Source organism: Homalodisca vitripennis, chromosome 8, assembly GCF_021130785.1.
Source record: "Homalodisca vitripennis isolate AUS2020 chromosome 8, UT_GWSS_2.1, whole genome shotgun sequence".
Taxonomy (NCBI): Eukaryota; Metazoa; Arthropoda; class Insecta; order Hemiptera; family Cicadellidae; genus Homalodisca; species Homalodisca vitripennis.
In genome coordinates this window covers 72610628-72637628 of record NC_060214.1, presented here as the reverse complement: position 1 = coordinate 72637628, position 27001 = coordinate 72610628, and the positions used below count along the sequence as shown (strand labels likewise).

At 34.4% G+C, this 27001-nt stretch overlaps 1 protein-coding gene across 1 annotated transcript in view; it reads right to left on the bottom strand.

Moving 5' to 3' along the window:
- Positions 1–11391: 11391 nt before the first annotated feature.
- Positions 11392–27001, bottom strand: part of LOC124368226 (annexin B9-like) — a gene marked incomplete at its 5' end in the record, with an annotated part of 36982 nt that continues 21372 nt past the window's right edge. The window contains 5 exons of the mRNA XM_046825502.1: positions 11392–11669; positions 21842–22023; positions 22230–22403; positions 23444–23516; positions 26294–26373. Coding sequence (XP_046681458.1) covers positions 11619–11669; positions 21842–22023; positions 22230–22403; positions 23444–23516; positions 26294–26373 — 560 coding nt within the window. The remainder of the gene's footprint in view (positions 11670–21841; positions 22024–22229; positions 22404–23443; positions 23517–26293; positions 26374–27001) is intronic.

The window sequence follows — 27001 nt, the reverse complement described above, 5'->3', positions numbered from 1 at the left end:
TAAAATGCTACCTCATTAACTGGGCATACTATTCAGTTGAATACTTAAATGAATAACAGTTGTTTACTAGTTCTTATTATTGAATTTTTAGACTAAGCTTACTAAGCTTTGCAAATATGTAACTATTTCTTGATTAGTTTTAGTTTAGTTTATTAGTTTATTTTTAAACATTGACAATTCATATGTTTATCTTTAGCCATGCTGAAAATTATAAACCTATGTGAAGCTTATAATAAATAAATAAAATGTTTGACATAGAAGGCAATAATAATTTAGAAAAAAGGATTTCCTACAAAATAAATCCATTGGCAAAGCTGATTTTCATGTACTGAAAGACTTGGTTTTTGGCAAGCTCAAAGGCTAGCCTTATTGGTCTGGAAAAATAATAGACATAGACATTGAATCGTATAAAAATACTATAAAATATGAAATTGAGTTTTTCACTAAAAATGACACTTCCAAACTCAACAAGAGTGATCTGTGTTATTACTATGAAAACAGATTAAAATCAAAAGTAGAAGCAGTGGCTTTAGAGCGTAAGGAGATGTATAAAAACGCTCTGGCAGATGTCTTTAAAGCTGGCGATTTGAAACAAATGTCCACCAAAACAATCAGTCCTTCTATAACAAAAGATTTTGAATTTCCAGTCTTTATGCAGAGTGTTGGCAAAAAACAAAAATTCACAGGTGAATCTATACCAACATTGCCCTGTGCCATATTAGCACCATTATATCAGGTGCCGACCTTTTTTGATACCTGGTGTAATGGGATCAACCCCAAAATCTGTGAAAGTCTACAATGTCTCTTTCAATATTAGAGTGAGGGTGGCTAATAGATGCCAGGATAAGTTTTATTATCTGAATCCTCTGGAATGTACAATTACAGACATGTGACTGATATAGTTGAATTATCACATTTCTATGGTAGGAGTGTGATATCACATCTCTTACAGTTCCCGAACAAACAGTGTTGATTCTGGGGTTTACTTGCTGATATTTTCTGAGCTTATTCTGCAGTGAATTTATGAACCACAAACTGAACAAGGGGTATGGAGAAGAAAACATAACAGAGAAATCAGGGAGCTCTACAATGGTACGGATGTAATAGGAGAAATAAAGTGCAGAAGACTCCGTTGGGCAGGCCATGTTTTGAGAAGGGAAGAGGAATGCAAACTGAAGAGGGTAATGTATGGTAACCCAGAAGGAAGACGGCCCCGTGGGAGACCAAAAGTGAGATGGTGGAACCAGGTGAAGGCTGATATGGAGAAGATGGGCGCTTCAGAGGAAGATGCTGAGGACCGTTCAAGATGGAGGAGCTTTGTTGGTGCGGCTAAACATCACCTCCGATATAAATGGCCCTGGGAGTAAAGAGTAAGTAATTCTGCAGTGAGCCTATTCAGTTTTGAACCACAAACTGAGTAGTGGTTGGGAGAGATTTACAGCTGAGACCTCTCCTAAGTTGACAAGAGAGTATTGTTGTTCAAGAGGCATGCCCAGATTGCCCTACTGACCAACAACAGTCAGTACATTCAAATGGACTCAAGTATGTTGATGACTTTCATGACAAAATTGAATACAATAAACATACATAATCAAGAATCAAGAATCAAGAATTTTTATTGCCATTGACAATTTTACATTGAATAGGCCAAGTCAACCTAGTTTGTAGTTATATAAATAAATATTGCAAGAATAATAACGAGAAAGTACAGAATGAGAATCATTATAAATATAACTATTACGAAACAGTTAACCTAGACATCCCTTTGATAGTTTATAGATATACAGGGTGATTCATGAAGTTCTCCCCCCCACTTCTACAGCACATTGTACTAGAAAAAATAATGAAAAAATGTTATATAAACGTAGGTCCGAAAACGCTTCGTTAGCGAGTTACAGCTAGCGAAAGATTTCGCCTGAATTCCTGGGTAAAAGAGTAAAATAAAGCCATACTGAACTTTTGGAAAGGTTAATTAAGTAAAAATATCGTGGATTCTTATGTATTTTTTACCTGATAAAGCTAATAAAATAGGTTTCAGAACTGTACCTGTAGTAGTTTTGAGGGATTCAGGGTTAAATGCAAAAAATTGGGGCATGAAACAATGTTTTTTTTTTTGAAGTGTACAATAACTTTGTTAAATTGGTAATAAATACATAAAATCCAACAAACATTAATTGTAAGAAATTTAATTCTGAGAAAATTGATATAATCAAAGTCTAAAATAAAACAGAAATAAGTACCAAAAAATCGATTATTATTCAGTATAATACATTACTAGTTTTAAGCAAAATTAATCAGGTTGGGCCAACCGTACGCACCTTTTTGTAATAGATGTTTCGAAAATGAGGCCATCATTTATCAATACATTTTGCAGCACGTTTGTGTATTGCTTTTGTTGCGTTTCCTTCTTAATTTTCAGGACTTCTGTATCTGCACAGCCGAATCCATAATACGGGCAATTAATTCATCACGAGAATTCACTTTTGTCTTGTATACAATGTCTTTCATCCATCCCCAGATGCAATAATCCAATGGAGATAGATCTGGTGATCTTGGTGGCCAAGGGTGAGGTCCTCCACGACCAATCCAGTGTCCAGGAAATTGATGATTTAAGTAAGCAGAAACGGCACGTGAAAAAGTGGGGAGGTGCTCCGTAATGCTGGAAGTACAAATTTTGTCTGAGATGTAAAGGAACATTCTCTAACAGCTGCGGCAACTCTTCTTGAAGGAAATGCAAAATAGAACTCAGCATTTAGGCGTCCAGGTAATATGAAAGGTCCAATCAGCCGATTGTGCAAAAGGCCACACCAGACATTGACGCTAAATCGGTGTTGAAAGTTCTGTTCCACTACCTCATGTGGATTTTCTTCTGCCCATGAGTGTTCATTGTGCAAGTTATTGACACCATCCCGAGTGAATTGTGCCTCATCCGTAAACAAAATACGCTTGTAGAGTTGATTATTAATATTCAAAAAGTTGCAAAACTCCAAGCGAAGCGGACCATCCCCTAGCTGTAAATGTTGAACCTTTGTTTGTTATGAAACGGATAAAATTTGTTTTCGATTAAGTGACCTCCACACCGTTGACTGCGAAACTCCTATCCGCCTAGAAATACGTCGTGTACTTACACCTGGGACTGCGATGAACAGCATTAATAACAATATCATCATCAAGTTGGACAGCTCGTTCATAATTGGTTCTAGTACTTGGTAGTGATCCTGTTTCCCGAAGAGTACGAAAAGTTCCTGAAATTGTTTTGGTATCTGGAATCCTCCTATTAGGGTAACGTAGTTCATATTCTTCTACAGCAGCTCTAGCATTACCATTACAGTAACCCAAAATAAAAACCATATCAGCGTATTCCTCTGATGTAAATAAGTGAGGCATTTTTTCGCTGAATAAACAATCGAATTATAACTCACAGAAAAATTGCATTTAATAACACGATTCACAGAACCCGATCTCCTGCTGTAAGCTTGCAAAACACCACTAATACACAGTTCTAACGTAACAGTACAGAATTACCATTGTTGATCAGCTGTTATTCGTGCGTTACCAACTTAGAAATTAATAAAACAAAAAACTGCATTTCGATGATTAGTAAACAATAATGGGAAAATGTTTGCTTCATTTATTTTTCGAACATTTGATGTAAATTTTTTATTAAAAAAAGATACAACGTAATAAAACATGATATTTTTATTTACAAACAAATTTAATTAACAGTTAATCTTGTTTTCACAATTTATTTCATCATTAAGGAACAAACATTTTGTTTTTGTTTTATTTCAACTAAATACCGTAACGGTATTTCTTTACAGCTAGTAATGTATTATACTGGAATAAAATCGATTTTTTGGTACTTATTTTCTGTTTTATTTTAGACTTTGATTATATCAATTTTCTCAGAATTAAAATTCTCTACAATTAATGTTTGTTGATTTTATGTATTTATTACCAATTTAGCAAAGTTATTGTACATCAAACTTAAAAAAACATTGTTTCGTGCCCCATTTTTTTTTTGCATTTAAACCCTGAATCCCTCAAAACTACTACAGGTACAGTTCTGAAAACCTATTTTATTAGCTTTATCAGGTAAAAATACATAAGAATCCACGATATTTCTTACTTAATTAACCTTTTCCAAAAGTTCAGTATGGCTTTATTTTTACTCTTTACCCAGGAATTCAGGCGAAATCTTTCGCTAGCTGTAACTCGCTAACGAAGCGTTTTTCGGAGCTATGTTTATATAACATTTTTTCATTATTTTTACTAGTAAAATGTGCTGTAGGAAGAAGTGGGGGAGAACTTCATGAATCACCCTGTATATAAAAAGAGAGAAAAAAAAGAAAAAAAAAATTATTATAATAGTAACAATAAAATATAAAATTCAATCTTAGGCACAGTAAATTAAGTTATTATTTAGTTAAAATTGAACATCTATGTTACAATTTAAAAATTCATTTATTACTATAAAATGGGTTTTGAAGAAGCCCAATTGTATATTTTATGTTTAAAAGGTCTAAAACTAACAGACTCTGCACCATCAGGCAGCCTATTGAAAAAAATTAATACAATTTAGCTTGAAAGAGGTGCCAGTTTTAGCCAGTCTATGAGGAAGTATATTGAGTTTATTCCCCCCTCTAGTGTTATAATGATGAATATTATTCCTAATTGGAAAATTCTGTAGGTTTGATTTAGTGTATAATAGTACTTGAAAAATATACAAATTGATAACTGTGGGAATCTTAAGTTCAATGAAAAGTGGCTTACAGTGATCTAGTGAACCAACTCCTGCAATATTACGAACTACCTTTTTCTGTAATAAAAGAATAGTTTTATTACAGTTTTGGGTAATTACAATAACCCAAAAGTAGTAGTAGTAAAAATGTAAGTAAGCAGTATGATTGGCAAAGAGTACCAAGAAAACCAGCACTCGTAAAAAACCAGAAAAGACAGCTAATGTGACTAAAGATGTTATCCTTAACATGTTAACAGGTACATCAGTCTCACTTGTCCTGAGAATTAAAACAACAAAGAAATAAATAATCCATCAACAGAACTTACAAAGAATAAAAAGAAACCTAAGCCAACTAGTGGCAAAAGGTGAAGAAACTTTTGACCAAAACCCAAATCCAAAATAACTCTAAATTTTATTGGGAAAATACTGATTTAAAACAAAGAAATGATTTTTCCCAAAAGGCCACTGTTGTTTTTGGGGATTCTATCATGAAAAATGTTTCTTTGACTGGTGGTAAACGTTTTTGGGGGGACAACAATCAACCGGTTTAAGCCACAAACTAAAAGATGAGGTAAATTTTAGAGACTCATTCAGTTGTCATTCATGTTGGAACCAATGATTTGGGTAATAATTTTGTCTAGATGAGGTTATGGGTCTTATGACAAACTTGTTAATACAGATCAGAAATCTATTTTCAAAATCCCAAATATTTGTCGAAGCCATAAGCAAAAGAAGGGACATACACCATCAAAATTATTCAGCAAGCAAGCCAAAATATTAGATGGGTATATTAAGAACCTGGGAATTGACCTGAACAAGCACATTAATAGCTCATGTCTGTCCAAGGATGGATTACACTTAAATCGCAAAGGCACTTACTTATATCTTGCTTTGAATAATGAGCAAAATAGCCTCACTGTGTGTAAAGGAAAATATTAAGTCTCCAATCAGAACAATAGCAGTATTGCTCAAAATCTTAAGCTTGCCAATGAATAGAGCATATCTCTCACAGATGGAAAACATCAGAATGGTGAAAATGAGCGTTGCAATGAGAAAGCCAACCGCAACTCACAAGATTTTGATAGTGATAAACACATGAGTGCGGGGGTGGCGGTAATATTTTAAGAACCATTTTGGAAAACCCTCTGTCTCAGACTGCATTGACAAGCACTTGGCATACCAGGGAAAAAAATCATGAAGCTGTATCAAAGAAGATCAAACCTTTAAAGAGCTTACACAGAACTTTAAAAAGATAGGTTTCAGACATTTAAACTGCTCTTCAATGGGCTGTATAAGAGATAACATTGCCCTATATATTTTGCACATTTTTATCACATTTTGCAGCCAATACAGTGAAATTTCAAAGAAGAACAAGAGCATCTGCTAAAATCATTGCATTTAACGATCAGACACATGGGTTTTTGAAAAATAGACTACCATTTTAATTATTTTTTCACAAGAATTCGTGAACTCATACAAATAGAGAGAGCCACTCATTGGGCCACAACAGTGGGAAGATTAATAAATCTGTTCAAAACGCGGATGGTTACCAAGGAATAAATTGCCCTCCACCAGTATCCAAAGCAAGAGTTTCCTCCATTGAAGACAAACAGTGAAGTAAGTGATAAGACAATGTTGCAAGTAAGGGTGATATAATGAGTGATAAACATGTGTCTGTAGGCTTAAATCTGATCCTTTTTTAAAGATGGACTAGATAGATGTAGAAGTGTATGTAAAAGTTCTGTAAGTCATTCACAGTTTGATGGGGTCAGCAGCAGCCATTCCATTGTTGATGGTAAGGGTGAATCTCTGGTGGTAATGCACCAAAATATTCAGCACCTGCCATCAAGGATTGACCTTTTGAACTTAACACTGGAAGAAATAAGCCCAGACATTTTAGTTATAACAAAACACACATTTTTTACCAGAAATTGAACAACATTTTTAGATATAATTTCATTCCATTTTATGAACGAAATACCATTAAAGACGGAATAGTAATGATTGTTGCTAGACAGGTCCTAAATATAAAAAGCATTACAAATCCTTCCATTCAAAAATTAGCCTAAGACAAGTTTTTTTTAATATTCTAATGCAGAGTTTAAATTTAACTGTCAAGTGTTTCAATTTCTGGTAAAAAATGTTGTGTTCTGTTATAATTAAAATGTCTCACTTTTGGACTTCCAGCCATCTATAGATCTCTTCCCCCCCCAAACAAATTTAATGAGGACCTATTTTTGAACGGGTGGATTCATTATTGCAAATGTTGTGTTCAAAGTATGATGGGATTGCTGTTGCTGGTGACATAAACATTAAGAACTGTAATGCTAAAACTCGCTTAGTAAGTATCCTTAAATCTTACAATTGCATTTCCAACCAGGTACTCAAAATCTAAAAACAGTGCTATTGATGATATTTTAACAAATTTACCCAAAAATAAATGTTGAACAATCAGCTTAGTTACAGAACCTGCGGGTAAAGTGCACAGTAAATGTATATTTTTTATGAATAGTAAAAATAACACAATGAATAAATCTATAACAAAGAAAAGCAGAACTTTATCCAAATCAAACATGGAATCGTTCAATAAATTCTTAGCAAATGAAAATTGGATGCCAGTCTACTGTTCAGATATTAGCGGAAAATGTTATATATTCTTTCTTTTATTATTTTGACCTCTGTTTTCCAAATCTAAAGAAGAGAATATAAAAATAACTGCATGAACAATGAGTTGCTCAAGAATAGGAGAACTTTGATAAATATGTTTAAAGCCATTAGAAATGCGTCTTCCAGCAATGAGATGAAACGTCACCTGGCACTAAGAAAGAAAGAATTTGAGGCTAAACAGTTCAAACTAAAAAAATACTACTATGATAATGTGTAATTACCACATTTACCACATTTGTTGGTACTATGTTTTATAGGTATATTATCAATAACAAAATTTGGATTAATTGGTTTTTATTTAATAATAATTGGTCTTGGATTATGTTCATCAAGCTTATTTTGTTTGGCTAATATTTCTTATGAGGGTTTTTTTTAAGTTCTAGATTCATTATTAATAATATATACGGAAAATATTTTAATTTGAATTCTGAACTTAATTTATTAAAATGCTTGTACCATAGTTGCAAAATTGGAAAGATTAGTTATCTGACTACATTAACTAGAGAAAAAAAGATAGTATATCAAATAAAAACAAACACGATTTAATGGTTGACTAAACACCTGCTCACTCCAGGCCAAGCCAAAGTGTAATTTTCTCAAAATATTCTAGCTGGTTAAGCCCAAAATTAAAAAAAATCAAAATTATCATGTCCCAAATGTTCAAATGCTATTTATACAGTGAATCCTGTTATGAAACATGTTGTATAGTGTACTATAGCATTACTCATTGTTGACAGAAAAATATACAGACTTTACATAGCTTTCAACTCATTATAATGCTAAATAAAAATATTACTACAGACATATTTTTGAAGTCTACAAATGGAAGATGACTAGCTAATAATGACAGCCAACTTGAGACAAAACTTAAAATAAATTATCGGCTGCACCTGTAACATGTATGTGGCAACTAAGCTAATCACTAAAAATACCAAACTAGTAACATTTTAACGTTTTATTTATTTCAAAATATACATAAAACATGAAATGTTTAACATTTAGAACATGAATAGTCAAATAACATTATATATTCTAGTAGAGTACTAACATATAAAGTTACGTGGTATAGTTTTTATGTATTTGTAATTGACCAAAACCCTACAATAACATGCGGAACTTCAGTAAAAGTATTTTATAGTTATAATATAAATAATTCTCCATTCAAGAAGAAGGTTTTTCATTCATTATCTTCTACATTCAACTGAAAAATTATAAAAAATATATTTAAGCTAGAACTGCTGTAAATGGAAAGAAAACAAATAATTTTTAAGCGTTCTACAATTTTTCAAAAATCATTATTTAACCACAATTTTCAAATTAATGAAAGGCAAATAGCACCCACTGTGTACAATATTTTTGGCAACTTGTGATGTAACCTGCTTATTTTCACTTTGGCATCGAAAGGCACATTACGCTTTTAAATTGGAAGCCACGCAAACAGTGTGATTGGGTTGACAGTACAATGTAGTGCACGACACAAACACCCCCTAAGCTATCCATACAAAGGCACTAAAATACAGTAAAATTAAATTAAGTAACAGCTCTCTCCGTTAACACCAGCATTGTGCATACATCATACCTTAATTACAAAACATTACTGAAAACATCAGGTTAATTCACTGCATTTATAATGGAATTTTTACATAGTAATAATAATTTTTATCAATAAATTAAAAAATCTTAACATGGGAAGTCTGTTCTTACTAAATGATGTACCACTGAACTATAGAACAGTTTAAAGTGTATGATGTAATTATTTATGATGCACTGATGTACTAAAGATGGACTGATAAAATTACTCAATTACGGAATCCCTCAATTCTTAATGGTACTGACAAATAGATGATTCTTCGACTCTCTATTTAACTCTAAAACAAAAATATAGTTTTAAAAATGTTCTGGTAAAATATGAAGCAATCCTTCCCTTTTGGTTTCACTTGTTACCACCAGTTATGTAGGACTGAGAACTGGAGAAGTTTTGATTTGATAAAACCAATAATTGGATATGGCTTTTTGCTGATGAGCCAAACTTACAACTCTTTAGTTCTAAATTACAATGCCACCAAAATGAAATTTTCTGATACAGATCGCTGTATCAAGTATCAATACAACTACTGAAAGAAGTATTTTTTACAATATTGTAGTAATAACAGATACCATAGCCATTAGTCAAACTGCAAGATGATACCAAAAATAGAATACAGTTGACAATGGACTGTCAATAAACAAACGGGATTTTGGTGCTTATAAATGACTGGGAGCAGCCCGAACATGCAACCTATATACTTATGGAAAAAATCAGGATCAAATTCAGAATTAAGATAGAAATATTGAAATCAAAATCGGAATGAATTTTTCTACAGTCAGTCCATTCTCAATGCATAGAATAGTCATATGGTACAATATCATTCTAGTACAGCTCCTACAAAGTTTCTAGTTTTCTAAATATGCTAAACATTTGATTATAAAAACCTGTAAGATCTTAAAATGATTTTGGCATCAAAGTTTCTGTTAATAGTATACATATCATTTCAGTAGTAAATATACTTAAAATATTATAATTAGATTAATTCCACACTGACGAGAAAATGTAAAACTATGTTAGGAGAATATTGTTATGTTTAGTAGATTGAACAATACGAATATGAAAATCATTTTAGTATTAAGAAGGATGCAAATGATATTTTTATAATTTATAAAAAAAATCAAACATAGAATGTCACTAAACAGTAGGAAGCACATTAAGACGATAAAACTGCCAAGAACGCATATACTCTACACCCATAAAATATGACTAGTTAGCAGAAAATAAAATATTTTTAATTACGTAATCAGATAATTCATAAAGTAATATTGATTTGACTTTGAGACATTATGTGGTTTGGTTTGGTTAATAAAGTTACACAATTGAAACTACTAACTTTTTAGGTAATGAATGGAAAAAATGTAATACCTTAATAATATTAAAAATAACAACAGAACATAACAAGTTAAAATAAACGTACGCTTCAAACAAATTTTAAGCGTACCAATAAATGCTATTTTACTACTAATATATTTTGATACAAGGTACACAAATATCCGATAAATTACTATAAAATTTTAAAGATAACCATAGAGACATAAGTGTATATAATCTCAAGCTCAAACTACCTTCACCTCGTTTAATAACAACAACGACAGCTCAATACCTTTATAAAAATGCCATTCCGCTTCTAAACAATTAAAAGTTAATATTATGTATTATATATTTAATGAACATCAATTTGATCAAGATGGTATTTTACACTACAACTACTACTACTACTCAACTACTAACAGTAAGTTTACAGTCTCAATTATCCAATGCAGAGTTTAAAAATAAATCGGGGCAAATAATATCATATTAAACTGGTTACACATAAACTTTTATCATAAACTTAGCTTTCACATTATGTTTCATTTTAAGATTTATATGGAGGCATGCAATATCTCAAACTTATGTTACTTATAACAATATTCAGCCCGATTTGGTCATGCTTAATATTATTACAGATGAATTTTTTAATTTGAACACTGCTCCAAATTAGTACATCCATTGTTAATATTGCATTAAATATAATTGTATTACGAAGTAATTCTATTTTTAATTACACAGATTTTCAATAATTTATGAATCTGTCACCCAAACTGTGCTCTGCTGAAATTGATTCAAAACAATACTACTGTCTTCAGTTTTTAGACTCTATCCGAGAATAACAAACGATAATTTAAAGAATCCACGATTAGCTTAAATGCTCATGTTTGGCCAATCCACATTCTTTATTTTAATTATCCTTTATCTACATAAAATTGAGAGATTAGTGACTACAAACTGCATCAATTTCAACTTGTATAACAGAGACTGTACTTTGTTAAAAACAAAACTAAATAAGTCCTTAACCAAATAAACACCTAATCTACAGATTAAGATAAAAAAGTTTGTTTACAATGGTAACAAAACATTTCCGTCAATTAAAAGATTTAATTTGAAAAACAACACATATGGTCGTAAACGGCCAATTAGATACATGGAGAGATTACCCAGAGATTTAGATTAGAGGCGTAGAACGCGATAATTAGTCGATAATGGCAAGCAGACATTTCTTGTAATCACCAGAGGTGTCGTCCTGTAACAGAAGCCGCAAGATATAAGCTAAGTTGTGATAAACTGGGCGCCACTCGCGCTCGTTTAATCGATCAGATTAAGGAGAGCCTTCTCCATTTCCCCAGAGCAATCCTCCTGCAAGCAAACAGCGTTCATCAATCAACACACAAATGATGATGATGATCGTGTATAGCAGGCAACCTCAATAACTTGAATTGCAAATGGCAAGTTACTATTTATATGAGGAGAATTTGAAATGATTTTTGAGCACTACCATGTTCTCCTGTTGATATAAGGACACAAAGTGGGGGTTCTATTTTAAAATTGTAAGTCCCATTATAGGTAAAGGAGACAGAACACTTTGAAAACCCTAATATGATTCTGACTATACAGATTTTAGTTCTAATTTGAATATTAAAATTTGTAAGTGTGTTCTTCTGGTGTACAAGGTATTCCTAAATATCTACCTTCTCTCAACCTCTGAACATTTGCAAGTAAAAAAAGTCTTTGAAAGAACTCAAAATTCAAAACAGATTTCAAAAGAAGGTAATATTTAGAATATTTCAGAAGCTAATTTCTTCTTTTAGACACATTCAAAATCTAAAACAAATTATGAGCCAAAATGGACAATTAGGACATTTGATTGATAATAATGTTCTTTATTTAAAGAAATTATTGGAGCAAAATTAGGTTAACAGACATTTTTAGCACACTTTACAGCTTCTTCTTGGAAAACCCTAAAAGCAGATTGTCATTATATATAATATGTATCTAATATTGATATTTGTCTACATTTTTTATTTAACTGTTCCCAACTTACACACTGTTTAAAGTAATAAATTTTGTGTTTGGAAAATAATTTTATGTTAAATTCCTGTTTTATGTTAATAATGAGATAATTTCCCTGAATACAGAAATAGTGGACAACAATTTTGTTTATCCCTGCACAAGAAATTGCAGATATTTAAAGTAAAAAATTTTGTGTTTGGAAAATAATTTTATGTTAAATTCCTGTTTTATGTTAATAATGAGATAATTTCCCTGAATACAGAAATAGTGGACAATTTTGTTTATCCCTCCACAAGAAATTGCAGATATTTAAAGAAAGAAATTTGGGCGATTTTTAAAACACACCCAAAAACTACTAAAGATAAAAATGTGAAATTTGTACAGTACATGCATGAGCTTTAGAGAGTGACAATGTTTTTATTTATAAAAAATGTTATAAAACCTGTAATGTATGCGGGTCGACACTGTACTCTCTATGGGTCGGGAAGAATAATTAAACTACACATTTAGAGTAACATTGCTCTAGGACCGCTCGTAAAGGAACGGACGGGACGCGGAGGTTACATGACGGTGTCTGGTGGTGGACTCCGGGTGGACTGCTGGCTGGCCAGCTTGGACCGTTGGTTGTAGGGTAGTGGCGTGATGTGACGTCACAGGAGAGCAGCCTATGAGCATTCTTTATTCTTTTAGACCACATCGTATGTTACATCGCCTGACAATACATACTGCCAACATCACTGGTGCAGACATTAAATATCACTATGGATACCTACCAACTTAGTACTTCTCACACTAAATACACTACAATCCTCCCCCTTAAATACATAAGTCCCCTACAATTTTAGAAATTTATCAATTACAATTTGTCTTACAATTCTCCAATTTTAAATCAATTACAATGAATAAGAAAATTGACATTATACTCTTTTATTTTTGTAAGTATAGATTATAGAGAACAAAACACAAACTCAATATAATCATTTAACACAAATCACAAACACTTCAATCAAAACCAATAAATCAGAATATAGCAATTAATAACACATTGAATGAACACAATTAACAAATCGATAATAATAATGCTTAAACAATATTAATTATATACAAGTCACAATTGGGTTGTATTTACAAGTCCATTTTGACTAAAGGTTTACGATCCCTTAGTGGGTATCGTCTAACAGGTGTCATTTGTTTGGGTGAAACGCTGGAACTGTTATTGTTTACATTTGTACGTGGGCTGGGGCTTTGCCCCTGAGCGTTTCTGTTATTGTTATGGTTTTGCGGAGAGGGGGGCAAGGTCGTTGCTAAAAGTACTGGCGACCTTGCGCTCGCTCTGTCCCGCGACTGTATATCGATCGTTTCCTGCGTGTGCTCTGTTGCCACGCTTGCGTCTGGGAGTCTAGGCATTGTTGTCAACTCAGACATTTCCGGACTACACTGTAAACCTACCAACTGGTCGATATGTCGTTTCCACCTCATGCCCGTATTCAGTTCAACTAAATACGTGACTGGTCCTAATCGTGAAACTACCACACCTGGTATCCACTTATTTCTACCTCTGTAATCTCTGGCTATGATTGGTTGTCCAATAGCTAACTGTCTAGTTTTACTACCCCTATAGTACAATCGTTGTTTTTCTTGATTATCTGACATTATTGCTTTAACATTTGGGCGAATTAAATCTAACCTAGACTTTAGCGATCTGCCCAACATTAATTGAGCTGGCGATAGATTGGTAGTAGAATGCACTGTATTTCTATAAGTGAACAGGAAGTTACTCAAAGCTAATTCTAAATCCTTGGAATTATGAAGAGCTGTTTTCAATTTATTTTTAATAGTTCTGACTGACCGTTCTGCCAAACCATTGGTTTCTGGGTGGTATGGTGGTGAAAACGTGTGTTTGATACCATTTGACATCAAAAATTCTTTAAACTCTTGACTGGTAAAAGGTGGTCCGTTGTCGGACACTATGTGGTCTACAATACCATACCTACTAAATAATTCCCTTAATTTCACAATCGTGTGAACAGCTGCCGTTGAAGCAACGGGCAACAAATCTGGCTATTTAGAGTACGCATCTTTTACCACCAAAAATAACTTGGACTGAAAAGGTCCAAAAAAATCAATATGAATTCGAGACCAAACTCGTTCCGGAACATTCCAATGATGCAGGAAAGCCTTGGGCGGTTTTGCTCGTTCCTCCAAACAGGCTGCACAGCTGTTAGCTAGTTGTTCTATGTCCCGGTCGATATTAGGCCACCATACATATGCCCGGGCTAATGCCTTCATGCGAACAATACCTATGTGTGAAGTATGCAATTCGTTCAGAATGTTTATTCTGAACCTTTTAGGTATTACCACCCTGTACCCCCATATTAGGATTCCTTGCTCCAAGGTTAATTCCGACTGTCTAATTTCAAATGGCTTTAGATCTGGTTCAGTTACAATAGGCCAACCTAATTCTACATAGGATATTACCTTTTTGATTTCACTATCTACCATTGATTCTCTTTTTATGTCTACATAGCTTAATGGTATGTCATTTTCAGCTAAACACTGCAAATAGGTACCTATGACATTAATATTAAGGTCATCATCCGAGATTTCATCTTTAATCTCACTATTTACAGGTAATCTAGATAAACCATCGGCATTGCCATGGTTTTGGGACTTAACATACACAATCTCATATTGGAAACCACTTAAAAACAAAGCGTATCGTTGTAACCTACTGGCTGCGAAAGCAGGTAACCCTTTCTTTGGTCCAAAAATAGCCACTAAAGGCTTATGATCAGTCTTTAACAAAAACTGTGTACCATATAAATATTGACTAAATTTCTTAACACCAAATACAATGCTTAATGCTTCCTTATCTATTTGTGAATAGTTTTTCTCAGCGCTATTTAACACTCTACTTGCGAATGATATAGGTCTTTCTGTACCGTCGTATTGAATCTGACTCAAAACTGATGCAATGCCATATGGACTAGCATCACTGGCTACCACTAGTGGTAATGCAGGATCATAATGCGCTAAAACTTCAGCAGAGATTAACTTTTGCTTAATCTCTTGTAGTGCCTTCTTACATGCTAAATTAAATACAAAATCGGTATCCTTTCTTAACAACTGATACATTGGGGTTAAAATAGTGGATATCCTAGGAATGAAACGTGAATAGTAATTAACAAGACCAAGGAAGGCTTTAAGCTGTGTCACATTTTGAGGTTCAGGTGCCTTGACAATTGCTTCAACCTTACTAGGTGCGGTATGCAACCCTTGTTTACTGATAACAAAACCTAAATATTCTAAACTGTCACAGAAAAATTTACATTTGTTCTTGCTCACTGTGAACCCATTGTCTTCAAGTCTTTGACACACTAGTCTAAGTCTATGCATGTGTTCCTCATTGTTTTTACCTGTTACTAGAATGTCATCTAAAAATACAGTTACCCCCGGGATACCTTGTAATGTTTGTTCTATTATTCTTTGGAATATTCCCGGTGCTGAACTGATACCAAAACATAGGCGATTGTAAGCATACAATCCTTTGTGTGTGCTAATTGTACAATATGTTTGACTATCTACATCTAGTTTAAGCTGCTGATAAGCTGAAGATAAATCTACTTTAGAGAATTTTTCTCCGTTTTGTAGGCTGGCAAATATTTCTTCAATTTTCGGTAACGGGTGTCGGTCTACCTCCAAGAAAGGATTTACAGTTATTTTATAATCCCCACAAATTCTTATTTTCCCATTAGCCTTAATAATTGGTACAATGGGAGTCCCCCATTCACTGGTATCTACTGGTGAAATAACGTTCTCTTGTTCTAGTCTAGTCAGCTCGGCTTCTACTTTTTCTTTAAGTGTAAAAGGTAACGTCCTAGGTTTAAAGTATTTTGGTACTACATTTTCTTTTAACTTTAATTTAACTGGTGCACCCTTGAAACATCCCAACTTATCCGTAAATACATTTGGAAACTCATTGTACAGTAATTCTACTTGTTTGTTGTTGTTGACAACAGACGGATTGACAGATGTTTGTTTGTTTACCTCTACAGGTGTGTTGTGGCTTCCACTGACAGGCGTGCATGCGTCTGCCGCGCTGCCGCCTGCAGTTGGCACAACCCCCACCATGCTCGTGCGATCAGCTGACTGTACATTGTTTACATTACTAGGCACTCTAACTGTTAAATCTAATGCTTGCATCCAATCACGCCCTAACAAGGGATTAGCCCCATTAGCTACGATGTATAAAGCTAATTGTTTCTCTTTACCTTTATGTTGTACATTGACCATAACCTTACCTAAAGGCCTGATCTTTTCATGTGTATATGAACTTAATACTAAGCTAGTTGGATACATGTTTATATTTCCTAACTTAGTCTTACAATCTTTTTCTGACATAACTGAAACACAAGCTCCACTATCGACTTCAAATACAATTTCCTTACTTTCCACTAATAACTGTACCGTTATTGGCTCAATTTTATTAATCTTAGTTTCTATTTCTTTAACCGTAAATAGATTGGAAATGTCATACACATCGTCATTGTCTTTATGTTTCCCGTGATTATCTGAACCGGACTCTGCTGATTCTTTACTTTCCTCTACATAGTGCTGCCTACCTTTATAAACATATTGCTTTTTATTGCTGTAAAACTGTTTCCCTTTAGCTGAAAGCTCCTTAGACCTATTTGTAAAAACATTTGGTTTGTTCTCATTAGGTTTGTTAACATAATTTTTCGATCTACAAACTCTTTCAAGGTGTCCCTTCTTTTTACAATGATTACACGTGTACTCACGAAACCGACATTGCGATGCTGTGTGTGATCCTCGCTTGCCGCAACAATAGCAGGTGATGTCTCCCAGCGCCTTCCCGCCGTCCGATGACCGTCTCGCTGCGATGCTCGCCGCCTGTGTCCTTTTCGGTATCGACCCGCTGCTCTGCATCCGGTGAATACGTCCTCCTGCAGTTGTCATCTGGGCCGCCCCCTTCTCAGCAAATTCCATTGCAGTAGCTAGTTGCACGGCTTTTTCATAAGTGAGGTTCTCCTCCCCGAGAAGTCTTTTCTGTATCTGTTGGTCTCGCAGACCCGCGACTAATCTGTCCCTTAAGTAGTCTGGCAATTTATCACCAAATTCACAATACTTAGATAACTGTTTTAAATGCACAATATAGTCGCTAACCGTTTCATGATCCAATTGATTCCGCCTACTAAATTTAAATCTTTCCGTGATAAAAGAAGGCTTGGGATGCAGATGATTCGCTATAGTGTCCACAATTTCCTTGTACGACTTGTCAGACGGTTTGTCTGGTGTAATTAAGTCTTTCAGTAACGTATAGGTCCTTACACCCATAACTGTCAACAAAGTGCTTAGTTTCTTTGAATTATCGATATCATTACAATCAATAAAAAACTCAAATCTCTCTATATAAGACTGCCACGATTCTTCCGCACTATCAAAATAACCCATAGACCCGATAGTTGCCATTTTGTTTTCTTGTACACTCCGTAATAACTGTTTTAAAATGTCCCCGGTAAAAATAATCGTCTAACGGCATTAATTGCAACGATTAAAATCAGCTTGTGCGCTGCTTACACCAAGAATAGTTTATATCGATCGGCGTACCTTACTACTCCCGACCGTTGGAATGTCCGGAATGTCCTTGCACATTCGCGGTTATTTGCACGTGTTCATTACGCTTGTTGCCCTTCCGCACTAAATCACTGTAATTCACTGTTGCAGTTGTTTTCCTCGTCGCCACTGTAAGCGACGTTCCACTGTTGCAGTTGTTTTCCTCATCGCCACTGTAAGCGACGTTCCACTGTTGCAGTTGTTTTCCTCGTCGCCACTGTAATGTATGCGGGTCGACACTGTACTCTCTATGGGTCGGGAAGAATAATTAAACTACACATTTAGAGTAACATTGCTCTAGGACCGCTCGTAAAGGAACGGACGGGACGCGGAGGTTACATGACGGTGTCTGGTGGTGGACTCCGGGTGGACTGCTGGCTGGCCAGCTTGGACCGTTGGTTGTAGGGTAGTGGCGTGATGTGACGTCACAGGAGAGCAGCCTATGAGCATTCTTTATTCTTTTAGACCACATCGTATGTTACATCGCCTGACAATACATACTGCCAACATCACTGGTGCAGACATTAAATATCACTATGGATACCTACCAACTTAGTACTTCTCACACTAAATACACTACAAAACCATTACTTTTCTTCAAACTTATTGAATTTAAAAATATAATTTCTTTAGGTCATAAATTTTTTTTAAAAGTCACTCCTTGTCCCATTGTCTGAAATAACCGACATTTATTTATTCATAAGAATCGCATTACACCATCATTTTATGACAGGTGGTTTGTCATGAAACTTAAGAGTTGTAGAATGCCCTGTAGAAATGTACCCCACTAGTTCAGATCCGGGGAATAGTTCAAGTTACTAAGGTTCTTAAAAGATTAGGAAAAAGAGATGAACAGAGGGAGAAGAGAACTGTCATATAAACACTTAAATTTCAAGCCAGTAAGTCAAGTTATAGAGGTGCAACTGCAAATGATTTAATGTAGAGGTTAATTAGAAACATAACACACCTTAATTTAAATAATTTATAATTAAAATACTGATACCAAACCTTAATAAAGACTCCTGAACACGCTTCAATGATGTACTGGTTAAATTATTAATAAAGCATGAACATGAACTTTTTTCATTACGTTGTTTAGTTTCTGTTTCACTAAATTTAAGTTTTAACATAAAATGTTTTTAACAAAGATTTTCTAAAAATATATCCAGTTTGACGATAATTTAGATAATGTTTTATTTGCAGTCTAAAATAAAATACAAATTATTTCTGTTGAATTAATGGTGAAACGTTAATATACAAATGACTATTAAGCATTACATTAAATTTTCTATACATGTGTACATTGTCTCATATGTTCAACATTAGAACAAACATGGAAAATATGCATACTGCACTGCATTATTCAATACTTCGGGGATTTTAGCTGTGGAGCTTTAAGATGAAGCTAAATACACTAAAGGTACAAATACTAAAATAACAGAAACCTATTAAATTTTGAGAGGGAACAGAATTTGTCTTGAGTAATTAAGGAAGATAAAAATGAGTATTGGCAAGAGTTGAAACTGCTTCTTTGTTCTCTATATGTTTTGAGATACACCTGCAGATATACAAGTATATTTATATACGTTTTATCCATGGTACCGTACACAAACATGCTAATTTTTTGTTACAGACGAGAAAATAAACACACACTGTATTATTTTTACAGGTTATCTCCAATTGTATACAAATTTGAGGCTTGCAAGCTAGTAAAGCAGCAAACTAAATAATTTGACAGTTGGTTAGTAAAGCCCATTAAAGAGACACCTGTGCCAAGCAGCGTAAAGAACGTCTTGTGCAACCACCAACTGATAAGCGTGAAAGCAGGAAAGCAAACCCACAAAAGCAAGTAAAGGTAATGTAATGAGAAGGATGCCTTATTGTGCAGTACATCTGATTACAACATTTAGATAATGAGAGCAGATGATAAGAGTTATGAAACAAATTGCAATCTGACACAACAAAAACTCAGTAAACATTGAGTAGAGTAGAAGCTCCCATTTTTTGGTCAGGAGAACAAGTCCATAACAAGGGTTACCCTGAAAGTTTTGTGATATAAGTGACAAAATTGCAGAAATTTACACAAGTTCAAAGTAATACCCTCCAGCATCATCGTCTTTTATGTATTGAATACCCCTAAACACCATATTTTTTTATAAAATCAAAATATTCTATAATCGAATCAACTTATTGAGCAACAATTGGACACATATTTCATTTTTTTAGACTATAAATCTAAATAGCAAAATCAGGCAAATAAAGTAAATTTTCTATAATTTTATAATGCAAATTTTCAATTTTTCCTTAAAAATGGGTTTTTACAGCAATTTGAGATAAGGCATTGTCGCTGTGCAGCATTAAACTGCTAGATAAGCAGCATTCAACAAATCTTGGGATAAACAACTTTAAAATCGTTGAAAATCATATCCCAAAAATACTCTGTTGATAAATCTGGGACTTGATGACTGAACTTTGCTTTAGATGATACAGATTTAAACCGATCAGCCTCTACAAATATTGTGTACTAACTGGTCCTGAGACAATCAGATAAGGTTGATAAGATTATCACAGAATGCAGAGTTTGCCTGCATCTTACAACTTTTGGAGTGACTCCCATATATCCTCTTCCTTTATTTAAATCCAAAAATAAAACAATTCAGGCTACTTTATCTATGATTTTTTGAGAACTGTACCAACTTCTCCCAATGTTTGTCTCTGCTAGTCCATGTCACTTTTCATTTCATAACAAGTAATCCAAAACAAGCTGCTATTGTTTGAGTGACTAACAAACAATACTGTAAATCTAGATGAAACGTTAAACCCAGTAATGGGTGAGAAGGGCTGTGCTGCTTACTGCGTGTAGTGCCGGTTCCACTGTTTCTTTTCGCACAAACCGTTCTCGGATTGCCATTTTGGTTTATTTTCTCTGTTGCGTGTTGTGTTATCGTGATTGTGTATAGCTTTCATCCAAGGACGAAGATATTGAAGTTACGAACACTTGTTTTATGATGGAGAAGAGTTTAATTCAAGTTCAGAAAGTTTTTATAATGACATTTGTGAGAGTGGATATAGTTGTTGTTGGAGAAAGGGTGTAAACTTTAAAAAAAATAAACACTAACTGATTTGTGGGTGCCAGTGGAAAAAAAATCGGCTGAAAAACTATCAGAGTATTGAATACGGATTGGACGAGGACCGCCAACAGTGTACAGCCCAGAAATGACATCATCAATTCCAGTCAACAAGGGTTCCTGGACATGATCAATAAACTTTTCGGATATCCTATACGTTATTTTTGGGTGATTAAAACCATTTATATATTTTTGCATTTTATGATTACATTTTGCCTCATTTTCAGCAGAGAATTTGTTAATTTGTAAAATAAAATGCAAACACAAGCCGCTACTGGTAAACTCCACCGATAAAACCTTATGGTATAATATTTCACTTGTCTTTGTATTTTTGGGTTTTTGTATGTATCTCCAACTACCTTGCACCTCAATTTAAATGGTGTAAAAATTACTATGATGACAAGATACGACAGTTCTATTTAGATAATGTGCTGAGATAAGGTGATCTGTGCACCATGGTTGAATTACAGTGAAATGAGACCTCTACACTGAAAAAATCATTACCATGATCCCAATAGACTTCACAAGCGTAAGCGATTAAAAGTCTTGAAATTCTTGATAAACCATTGAGTCATGATTTAATATAATCAAACTGTTAAAAAGATTAAACTACTAAACAAGTGTTGTCAACTTGTTTGCAACAGCTCCACAACTACAATGACTTCACATCACTACCTAGTAGCTGTTAAATGTTGTTGAATATTCTAAAAAGTTACTTAAGTTTCTAGTTAACATGGTAGAAAGCCATGAGCTCACCCTGATGAAGTCAGCCAGAGTCTTGCTATATTTGTGGTGGAAGGCCCGTTTGATGTCCTCCATGTCTATCTCAGACCGGATGGCTACCATACGTATCAGAGCTCGGTCCTTGGTGCCGGCTCCGGCCATGCTGTCATGCAGCTGCTCGGCGAAGAACGCAGCCTTGTCCTTCACAGACTTGACTGTAAACAAAAGTAAAAATTGTGGTAACTATCATAAGCAGATTTCCATCTAATTTAGAATTTTGTTGCCTGTGTAAGTAGTGATTGAATTAACATTATTTTGGGTTAAAACTCAAACAACAAACTTAACCAAGAGCACTCACCAGAGCAAAACAGATAACTAATCACACACTCATTATTTAGTGATTGTGAATGAATGTACTCACTGATGGCCAAGAGGCCAGACTCGATGTCACCTGAGAACTCGCTCTTGATAGCTTTCTCGATGCCGTGGCCCGCCAGCCGCTGGTACTCCATGAAAATCTGAATGAGCTGTGGATAGCTTCGAGTACACAGGATGCTGTTGAACGTTGATTCGTCTGTTCCTAGTTGCAGCTCTCCTGTAACAATACAATAGATTATCATACTTTGAGCAGGCTATTTTTCGTACGAAAAGATTATCTGTGATTATTTTACTGTATCACCATACTGATTTACTACTGATGAAAAAGCTAACTATTAATTTTGTTCCTCCTTCTTAAATAGTGTTTTTTCTGTTGGTACAATGTGTAAAAAAAACCTTTCATAGAGATTACAGGTGTGACAGGTGGACATTAGTGAAGGTTCACTAATGTCCATTTTACACTATGCTATGTTTTCTTGTATAAGGAATATTATTTACAATGTATACTGTATAAAATATCAATTTCCTAACACGAAAGCAAATCACATAAATCTCCTAATTCTAAATAGTATAAGAATGCTAAAAGTTGGTGAGTAGTGACAAAATCGATACAGAATTCTACTAAACTTTATCAATTGATTGTCAATTCTAAACTGAGATTGCTGTTGATCTTAACCAAAATCATTTAAAATTGAATGTACTTACTTATTATTGTTTAGCCTGCCATTACATATTTCTGGAATCAAGTTATAAGTACAATACTTAAAACTTATGGTTAAAAAAGATATGGTTCTCCGAAGAGCTACATAACCTACAGCAGAATTTAGATAAGAATCAGCTAGAGCTATGAATAGACATAGCAAGAAACAGGCAATACTACATTATACTTCATTATTAAAATTGTTCGTAATTATCAGGTAACAGCAATGTAACAAAAGTCATTTATAATCTTCACTCCTCCACTTGGTGAAACTTCCTTTTGCATCTACTTGTGTAACTAACAATTTTACACACAAACCTGCATTGTACTCATGCAATATAAGCATACAGTGCAACTCTACAAATGAGCATGAATTCCTTGCTAGTTTAAATTTCCAAACGCAAAATTGAATGGCCAACTGAATCACACGCATAAATTTAACTGATAAACAAGTGGTGTAACAGTAGGAGTAGATATAAAACTGCCAGCCTCCACCAGCCCTGCTGTTATTTTTAACAAACTAATTAAATTAAATATTAAAATGGCAACTGAATTACCTGCGTTCAGCAAGGCCTGAGCGTCCATGACAGCAGAATGATGGTCAACCATGTAGTTCTCACTGCGACGCCCCTGCACATAATGAATCAGCTTCAATTAGAAAGCTAGAATTTCGAATCTAATGATTTTGTAATACATACAATAGATAATACAGTAGAATCTTGATAAATCGTGCTTATACAGGGTGGAGCGCGGTAATTTGCTTTTTTGCACTGCAGGCTGTGGCGGCACTGTTGGTCGAAGAGAGGGGAGAGTGGGTGTGGCTTATAGTGGCCGACGGGAGATTTGTATTCCTCCGCGTACCAGTTGCCATCATGCAGTGGACACGAGAGGAGAGGTCGTTTTGTGATGAAGCGTATTTTTCAAATGCCCATTCGATCATTGCAGTGCAGCGTGCTTTTCGTTTACGATTCGCTGTTCCCCCACGCGGACGTGTTCCTGGTCGGCAATCAATTGTAAATTGGGTAACTGCATTCAGAACAGCAAGGAATGTGTCGTGTGTACGAAGGGGACCTCAGAGAAGGATTACAACACCGGAAAAAATCGATAGAGTTAGAGCAGCAGTACTGCAATCTCTAAAATGCTCTGCTCGGAAGCAATCACTTCCTCTTGGCATTTCAAGACGTTCTCTCCACCTGATGCTTCATGATGAACTGAGATTTCACCCGAATAAAATGTGTGTGGTCCATCAATTGTCAGCACGGGACTATTTGACACGGCGTACTTCTTGTGAAGACATGCTTCAAACTATACCGCGTGACGCAATTGTGTTATTTTCTGATGAGGCACATTTTCACCTCAGTGGGTGTGTCAACAAGCAAAACATGCGCTACTGAAGTAAAAACAAACCCCAGAGACCTCTGCATTCGGACCGCGTCTCTGTGTGGTGCGCCATATCACGAGTAGGCATCATTGGCCCTTACTTTTTTCAAGATAACCGTCGTGCCATAACTGTGAACTCCGAACGGTACTTGACTATGATACAGGATTTTTTTCAGCCGGCTCTTGAGGCAATGCAATTAGAGGATACATGGTTCCAACAGGATGGTGCCACTGCACACACAGCGAGGGTTACCATGAATTGTTTGAGGCAAATGTTTCCTGGACGGCTTATCTCTTTGAGGGGTGATGTGAACTGGCCGGACGCTCACCAGACTTAGCCCCGTGTGATTTTTTCCTTTCGGGTTACCTGAAGTCGAAGGTGTATATCAACCGTCCCAACACCTTGGAAGACCTAAGGAACAATATTGAGGTTGAAATTGGCAGAATACCAGTCAACATGCTTGTTAGAGTTAATGAAAACTTCAGAAAACGTATGCAGCAGTGTGTGGATGCTGAAGGTCGACATTTGCCAGATACATTATTTCAAACCATGTAATTTAAAAATTCCCTTACTGTTCAATATAATTAAAATAAAAAATAATTTTTTCTAAGGTTCATAATTTTTTTATTTAATTTCCAAATCAGCAAATTACCGCGCTCCACCCTGTATCAACTGATGCTCTTGACCAAATTAAGATCGTCTATTAACTATAGATTTTAATATGTAGACTGATAAGCCTAATTACTTTATTTACCTATGTTTTTAGTATGTATTTTTTTAATACAGGAAAGAATCTTTAGTTTCTGTTGTGACATCGCTTGATTTTCAGTGTATGTACATTCACATTTATGATTTTCATTTATTGGTTTCCCATTTATTATAGTACATAAACCAATGAAAACAACACGAGTCATACGCCAGTACATTCACAAAGAGTTGCCGTTTCCAGTAATTTTTCTAATGCAGAGTATCACGTGATCGTTAATTGTTGGGACACATTTGTTAATGGAAATGAAACAATGTTTCGCTACATTCCTAGTTTAAGAAAGCGGTTTATTGCTATAAATGCTATTGTACAACATAATAATAAGAATTTATAACATGTGTAGTTTCTGGGAGTGATTTTGGAAAAGTATTTGCAAATTATGCATAGGCTGATGTATTATGACTATTGCGCTTTATCCATATTTTAATCAGAGACATCATAATAATTAATGTGTAGTAGTATTATTATTTAGTAAAAATAGCAGTCTTTCACCTTCAAATAAGTCCTTAATATGTCAGAAAAGTATTTTGAAAAAGTTTATGTTTTTGCATCGTTATGAATTGTTTGCAAAAATCTACCTATGGCAACAAAATGATTCATTAACGCACTATTTTTATTTTTGAATATGGAAATATGAAATTTTTTTACAAACTAAATATTTACATACTCTAAAACAAGACAACACTTTGAAACTCTTTAATTATCTTGGAAGTTTCACCTTTACTACAAAATGTTTATTTTCTGTAAATATGGTTTTTATAAAAAAATGTTTGCAAAAAATAAACTAATTCACAATTTGCTAATGTTTTTACTTAACTAAACTCCAGATGCTATGACGATTGGGCTCTATTTACTGTCAGTTGTAATATTCAAATAATTCACACTGTTTTGTTCAGAATGTAACTTCACTTGATAACTCTAAAGCTCTACAAGTAGTCGGTAAAGGCACTATCTTTGGTTTCAAGCCATTCATTGTTCTTTTCAAGTAATATTCTTACTTCTTGTGAAAATAACTCACCAAGACTTATCTGGGTAAAACTAACTGGAAAAGTGTGTCTCAAAAACTTACTTAAGCTTGTTCCAGTTAAGTAGCACCAAACCCCAAATAGTTCAATTGTTATGATTAGCTCCATTTGAAATTTTCTAATTTGTAAACCTATGAAATTAGACGAGTTAATATTTTAAGTCATAATATTTTCAAATCTTATGGTCAATAACTTGGGGTGTATTCTTAACTTATAACGAATTTAAAAAATTTACCTGGCAGAGAGACACCAAGAGTCTGCGGAAGGAGCCGGATGTATCACCTGTCAAATCATTCTCAAGACTGGTGTGGTACACTGAAAGCAAATTAATAAAATGGTTTAGGTTTTAAGGTAGACATTTCCCATTTCCCATGCATATACTTACAGACCACATTAATAATTATCACCTGCTAAAACTAGTACCACTGACAACGGTTACAATATTTGTCGGGTTCAAGTAAAACTAGATTGACACTTATCATTCAACACCCATGAGTTTGATTCCTGATGAGGTCAAAAGATTTTAAAAACTTACACTTTCACTTCACCAAACCACAAGAGCAGTTTAATAAGTTCATACAAAGTTAAGAGAGATGTGGGCACAGATATAAATCCAAGATATTTTCAGTTAGTACCAATCCAGCCCAGATATAAGTGACACATTGGTTTTGTTGTATGCACTGTAGGTTCAACTTGAAGGTAAGTACACCCTCCTGAGCTAAGAAGAACCTTGCAGGATGACCTGACAAGCCAATACATCAACTCAAGTCTTATATTAAATTTAGTGTGGAAGTATAAAAAAATGTCTTTTCCATTAAAACCTACTCACTTCCACCAAGAATACAAAGCAGAAAACTCAAGTCTTACAAAACATGAGAAAGTTCTTTTACTTGCTGACAAATTTTCTGCAAGATCCATCCCATTTTGCTCAAGCATGTACAGA